This window comes from Phaethon lepturus, unplaced genomic scaffold (genome assembly GCF_000687285.1).
Source record: "Phaethon lepturus isolate BGI_N335 unplaced genomic scaffold, ASM68728v1 scaffold5686, whole genome shotgun sequence".
In the NCBI taxonomy this organism is placed as follows: domain Eukaryota; kingdom Metazoa; phylum Chordata; class Aves; order Phaethontiformes; family Phaethontidae; genus Phaethon; species Phaethon lepturus.
Genome location: NW_010543993.1, coordinates 24,880 through 32,331, shown reverse-complemented (window position 1 = coordinate 32,331; position 7,452 = coordinate 24,880). Strand labels below are relative to the sequence as shown.

General features: G+C 34.3%; 1 protein-coding gene across 1 annotated transcript in view; it reads right to left on the bottom strand.

Annotated features, from left to right (window-relative positions):
- Positions 1-7,016: 7,016 nt before the first annotated feature.
- Positions 7,017-7,452, bottom strand: part of LOC104621898 (guanine nucleotide-binding protein G(q) subunit alpha) — a gene marked incomplete at its 5' end in the record, with an annotated part of 19,764 nt that continues 19,328 nt past the window's right edge. Inside the window, one exon of the mRNA XM_010288522.1 lies at positions 7,017-7,207. Coding sequence (XP_010286824.1) covers positions 7,017-7,207 — 191 coding nt within the window. The remainder of the gene's footprint in view (positions 7,208-7,452) is intronic.

Below are 7,452 nucleotides of genomic sequence, written 5' to 3'. Positions count from 1 at the left end.
GTTGCCGGCTGGGGCTAAACCACGACAGTAATAATGTATCTCTGCAAGAATACAACTGAACGTATTGAATGAATGCATTTCTTCAGTTGAGTGGCAGTCTTTGATCATTGAAATAACCACCTCATACAGGATTGTGGGGAAAAAAAGCAAATTTTCAGTAACATTTTAACAAATACAATTCTCTATTGACTGTGTGAAATGTCAAATTAAAATGTGGTCCCAATTTGGCCCACACTGTATGCTTTAGTGGACTGTATAATAACTATTTTATTATAGTAGTTTTGTTTTCTAAAATGTGAGTCCACATGGGAACTGCCTCCAATTACCAGAACTTTCTAATCCAATCCTTACTCACAATTTATCTTTAATTTAGCCAGTATAAATAGTTATGTAATTATTACCAGAACTGAATCTGATACATCAAGCATCCTTCTCTTTATGACAAACAGCATAAAGGAAAGATATAGAAAAATAATCAGAGGAAAATGGTAGAAGGAAGATGACAGAAGACTAAGCAAGAAGCTCTGGCATTCTTCAGCTGTACTACACTTCATCAATTGTTCAATTTTAGAAGACCAATTTACACTTAATCCAGAAGGATCAGAAAGTATTCCAGAAAGTACATACATAGAGCACTACTGTAAAAATATTTTCCTTATATGGCAGGAAGCAATTAATCACTGTGACAAACAAGTGTGAAGGGTTTTGGCCAAGGAGACAGTAAACCTTGAATGTCATGCACAGTGACATGGCATTTTTAATATCTTCAGAAGGAAGATTTTTTTTAAGACCTTACTGGAAATAAACAGGGATATATTTTTTTTTCTATGCGACAAATGAAAGCCCAGTTCTTATACTTTTCCATTCCTGAAACCAAGCATGACTTGTTGGCTTCAGTCTGAATACAGTTGGGTTTAGTCCATATTTACACAAACTTGTTATTCTTACAGTGGAGCAGGAAAGAGTTTTTCTTGTCCTGCCATTTTCTTTAAAGGCTTTTTTAATGAATAAAAATTAAATCAAGTCCTTTCAAAGTGAAAAGGGCAATCCTCCAAAGCCAGAATACCTAGTAGCCCATGAAGTGCTTAAAATGAGGGATTTAGATACTATTCGCTGTTCATGGGAATTTCAGGATTAGGTTTTAAGAGGAGAGTACTCTTACTCCTTGTTTTCTGACTTGTAAGCCTTTCTTTTGGCCGCACACTTCTACCTCTTCCCTTTAGTCAGCTTGGCACTTATCTGAACCACTGATTAGCCAAACTGGCTCAAAAAATGGAAAATTAGAGTACTAAACTAGTGAAGCAAGAAGAGCAGAAATGAGTGGGGTTGTTTTCACCAAGTTTACTGGCTTACCAAGTACCAAGGGCTGACACAAGGGAGAGGGAAAGCACCATATAGCTGAGACCCAGGAACTGAGGAGGAATTAGAGGGTGGTTCATTTTGGCAGCACTGAGCTATGAAATTGAGTCAGCTGCTTTGTGAAACTTCACTGTCACTGCTACCAGAAATGTTCATGAGGAGCAGGCAGCCGCATATTTTGTGGCAGATTAAGCTCTCTCTACAAATACTCTGAAACTCCTAGGTGTTTGGGACAGTATAGTACAACATGGTTTGACAATCAGGTCATATGATCACAGTATGCGATATAAGTTTATGTCACAACTATGCACAATTTATCACATAAATATAGTTTCTACATCTATTTCACATATCTAAATATCACAACTTGCACTTGTATTTTTGTTGATGTTATCCTCACTGAGACATAAAAGTAAAATAAAACCTTCCTCACTGATCCCTCTCCTTTACATTCTGCAACAGGAAAGAAAAATAAATAGCAATTCACTGAAGTCCTTACTTAGGCAAATTATTTGCATTCCAAGAATCTTATTTAAACTGTTCTAATCACATAATAGAGAACAAAGTCATTTTTTGCAAGTGGCCTGAAATTCTATTTCTTCAGTAGTGAAGACGTGAGATCCAATGATTGTTCAAGTATGAGTCAGAATCCTGAAAAGCAACATGTAGGCATCGTTCTGTTCCTTTCATCACTTAGGTAAACAAAAAGATCAAAGAAACAGTCTGCTCTTGCAGTACTACTGCAATCATGCAAAACATTTAAGAAATTCACTCAGCCTACAAATTCTGAAAGTTTTCTATTAATAAAGTCATAGTTTATTATTTCTTTTCCCCCATGCTTCTGAGTTTCCATTGTACACAAGCCAAAAAATCTTTAATAATGTCAAATAACTGTATTCACCGTATTGAACCTTAAATGTTTTGAATTTTCTGGCTGTAATAAAGATATTAATGAAATGTTAATGTATGGACAATGAGGACAGAGCATGTGTAATTAAAAAAGTAATTACTAGAATAATACATCTATACAATATTTATCATAAGAAACATTTTGGGAGAACAAGGAGCCCAAATATATTTCAGAAAAGTTAAATGTCAAGGAACAAAGAGACTATAGTGCAAAGTTATGGCCAAAAATACTGTATTTTTAACCAGCAAGATTTTTGAGGAGCATTAGCTTTTTCAACAAAAAAACCCCAAGAAACCACACCCTGTTTTTTTCCCCCAAACAAGAGACAATACATGCATTTAAATGACGCTTTAAGAATAGCAAATATGGTCTTTATTTTTTTAAACACTGCAAACTGAAAAATGTATCTGACACCCCCCCCCCGAATATATTGGTCAGATAATGATTTCCTGCAGCATGATAAATAAGGAATCCAGCAATAGACTTCAGCTTAGATCATCTTTTGAGAGAATAAAAACTACCACAAAACCAGCTTTAGAATAAGATTGATTTGGTTGAATTCTCTTGCATTTTTGACACTATCTTCAACAGCAACTTTACCCAAATAATTCTTCTATTCCTTTCTTTCCTGCAGCATGGCTGTGAAAAAGCTTGAGTGAAAGTTACAGTAAAACCCCTGTAACAAGATAAATAATCACCCACTGTTGACACATTGTTTTTCAAGATCTCTACTAAACTAACAAATTGGACAGTGACATATGACCTTAGTTGTTTATGTCCGAAGAGAGACTGTAGATACAAAAGTGAGAATGTCTAAAATAGCCATTAAATATTTACAACAGGCCATTTTAATTTCCTAACTTGTGACAGTCTCTCCAAAACATATTTACTTTACTGGTTTCTTAATTAGAGGTAGGTATTTTGTAGGCCTTGTTAATATACTGTGCACACTGTAATGCAGGATAACCATGCACAGAGCTCCAAGAACAGCAGCACATATAAATTATTTGGGCATTTTTTTTTTCCATGTGGGTTAACATGTCTTTGATTTTTATTATTCCATTATTTTGTGAAGAATGCATAACAAGGGAAGGGGCATTAGGTTGAGTAATTTGAAAGTCTTTTGCATCTTACAACCAAAAGCTCAGAGTCTAGCAATGTCTTCATATGCAGCCCTTTTACCCCGTTTTAAAGTTTTTGCAAATCATGCAGTCAGTTCTGACTGATAGCCAGCATAAATTCTCTTCTCCACTTTCAAACTTAAAAAAGTGTTTCATGATCATGTGGCAGTATCATTAAAAATTACAGTTTATACACCTTGAAAATCAAGAGAGTCTGAACTATAAAAAGTAAACTGCCCTTATAGCTTCATCATCTTATATATTTCAGGACAATGCCAGTTAGTGAAAAAAGTAAGTTTAAGGTTTCTGTAAAACACTTATTACATCTTTCTTGCACTAGTGAACACCTAGAATACACAGGTTTCCAAGATGTTTTCCTTTCCTCCTCTCCCATTTATGACATTCAATGAAATCACATTATTTTGGCAGTTAAAAGGGGTTTTGTTTTGTTTTGTTTTGTTTTTGCCTTCAGCTTCATGTTCTGAACTCAAGCACTATAATGCATAGTGGAAATCATCAATTAAAACAGCAACAGCAATGGAATATATCGCAAGTAGGAACAGCTATGTCATTTAAAAAGGAAATGTTTTTGTAAACACTGTCACACTGCAGTGCTGTGTTAGGTGACTCGTAAGACTTGCATTAGCATGCTGAATATATATTTATCAGAATATGCTCAAATGATCCAAACATCGCCACAGGTTCAACTCAATTAAAATATACCAGAAGTAGCCCAGTGGCACACACTCTTGAATTTTGCAATCACAATATATCTGTAAAGCATGAGTAAACTTCAGTTTTGTTTTTATACAAAACTTAAAACCCCATTTCCCCCCAGTATCCCATAACAAAACAAACCAAAACAAACCCCAAACCTTCATTAGACACCTTTTTTTTTTCTTCTACAGTTCTATTTATATCACTAAGTCCAAGGTAGTCAATGTATTCCCAGGTTAAAAGAAGGGATATTATCACGCACTGCAGAGTCAATGGTGGAAACAGAAGATTTGTTATGTTTATAAGCAAGATCAGGACCAATTTTATAATGACATATATAACAAGAATAACTGTTCTGATCATGTATTTAGAATGTCAGTATCACTTTTTATAACCTACAACTACCTACTTTAGCTTTATTAAATAAAATTATTTAACTCCTTAAAATTGTTAACACTAGCGACTGTTGTTAGATCTAGGGTTTCTGTAATTTCTGGAATAATGTTTAACTGATCTGATGTTCTGTATTTTCTCATGATCTTTTTAGGGAAATAGCATATTTCCATTAGTACTTATGTTCAGTAGTTTGAAATGTGTCTAAATTCACTTTTCTAATAAAGGCTATTAGAAAGATAAAATTAACTGAAGTTGAATCTGCCAAATACAAATTCATATTTAAGAGCTTATGTTCCAATCCTAGATATAATGGCATAAATTCTTCCAACAAAAACGGTTTCTACATCTATATAAAGCCCTGACAAGATTTAAGTGTTGTTTTGATTGTGAATGTCCTCTGCATGTCTCCAATTTACTTTTACTCAGGAATGTACAAATGATTTTATACAGCACAATGCTAGCGCCACTTTGTACTATAATAAACTTTTTTTGCTTTTAAAATAAAAACAACAAATCCCTATTCATAAATAAATGACAAAATTTACATTCTTCTCTTAAAAAAGTAAATAAAATAACATTATTTAAAATGTGAATTAGCTGTAAGGCATACAATACAATTACATAGATACATATAAACACAGCACATTCAGTTTGCCAAAAATTAATGATTACAAAGCCAATATGGACGCTGCCATATATATAGATAGATGTATGTGCAATGATTATAGCATTCATAATTGCACTATACCTACAATCAGTTTTCATTTCTAAGGTGTTTTATGAGGGAATAAAAAATAGCAACTGTTCTTATTGTTTTGGAGTTGGGAGGGTTAAGGATTGAAAACATCTCATTAGTATTTATTGTTAACTTTGTTACTCAACTAATAAGTCATTCTTTTTCCACCTCTCCTCCACTGCTGAGGGGCAGCAATTTCTGTGCTAAATGCACTCTAGTGCTACTTGGCATTGTAGATAATCAATCCAATTACATCTGACCTCTTGAGTTCTCTGTAGCTTGCTGGCAATCATGCACCTGGTTAAAAAAACACCTTTCAACCTAAGCTGCTCATCGATGTGTGCTACATTTTTGTTGTTAAAAATTTGCACATTTAAATTTCAAGAGTGATTTTCTCACAATTTCATTTACATTAATAAATCTTTCTAAAGAACGTCAAGAGAGGCTATTTTGCATGAAGCCTATCAAATGTCTGTGAATCGCTTAAGAGGCAACCAAGAGAAGTTCCTGAATGTGATCACTCATCAATAATTTCATGCTGTACAAAGGTGCTTTGATATTATTACAGAAAGCATTGTATGCAATCTCATGCCATCTCTGACATAAGGAGAGAGTTAAACTGTCTTCTGTACATGTATACCTAGTAGCATATTCACTCACACTGTTGTTTTTGGCATTAGAAAATGCATCACTTTCTAAAAAAGGGAACATATGAGCTGAAACTATGTTTATTTATCATTTGGCAGTTGACTCAATCAGGTCAGTTCCCAATCCATCAGTTTGGCATTTCAATTGATATCTTCTGTTTCAAAAGTATTGGTTTTATAAAAAGCCAGATTTGGCAAGATTTTATACAACAAAAATATTTTTTCTACTGTGGAAAAACACACTTTAAAAAAGCTCTAACTTAAGAAAAAATGCACACAAGTGGAATAAAAGAAAACACCACTGTTTCAGGCTGTAGCCACTGAGGAAAATGTAGTGTCCATGACATTTCTGTTTGGCATTTGTGAATAAAGAGAAAATAATGGCACATGGCAATTAAAAAGAGATTCTATGATATTTCATGAACATCCCAGGTTTGTGTCTTTATTTATTTCATTACTGTCTTCTATGCCTCTTTCTGAACTGTGAAAGTACGGTTAAATTCTGAATTCATGCACAACTATTTCTGTTTTGCAATCCCAATATTCTAGCCTCAGAAGTGAAGACAGAATGAAAACACCCATGTGAAGAATTTAAAAATCACACTATCAATACTTTTTATCCTTCAGAGAAAGTACATTCTGTAAAATTTGAATGACTGATAACTTCAGTTCTGATGTTAGCATTTTTCCCAACCAAATCACTCAACAGAAAATATTGCATTCTGAGGAATGCAACTGGGAAAACAGCCATTGTACCTTTAAAAACATAAGGGGAGGAGGAAGAAGGGAGAGAGAAAGGGTCAGGGAAAGACGAAACTCACTTGATTTTGCTTCAATAGCAAAAAACTGTTATCCTTTGTGAGTGTACGACTGAGAATTTAAAACACATTGAGTCACAAGGTTTTGCCTAAAAAATAAGAAAATGTACTGTGAATGTACTTCAGCATCTTCTTTTTTTCCTCCATATAGTTTAAATACAATCATAACATTAACTAAAAACTGTGTGGTCATTCACAGAGTCCAGGCCGGCAATAAATTAGTATTATGCAATTTGTTTTCACAGATAATACAGTCCCTCTTGTGTATCTTTAGTGATGCAGAGGTGGTCTTGGAGGGCCTCCTAGGCTCAGTTAGACCAGGTTGTACTCCTTCAGGTTTAACTGTAGGATTGTGTCCTTGACAGCAGCAAAGACAAAGCGTATATTCTCTGTGTCTGTAGCACATGTGAAGTGAGAGTAGATAATTTTGTCACTGTCTGGATTCAGGTCTACAAACATCTTCAAGATGAACTCTCGTGCCGCTTGTGCATCCCGTTGTGGTCCTGATAATTAAGAAGAGAAAGTCAGTTTTTCCTAAAGTCAATTCAATATCTGAGGTTCTTTAGGAGCACCTTAGGAGCAGAAAACAGAAGAAAGACTCAGTCTGTGATCCTCGTATAAAAGAAGAAGGGAACATTTTTACTAATAAAAACTACCATATACTATTTTTTTCCCAGTAGGAACCATTAAAAAATAAAAATGGAAGGAAATCCTAGAAGTTGATTATGCAAGAGCTGTTCGTTTCCTG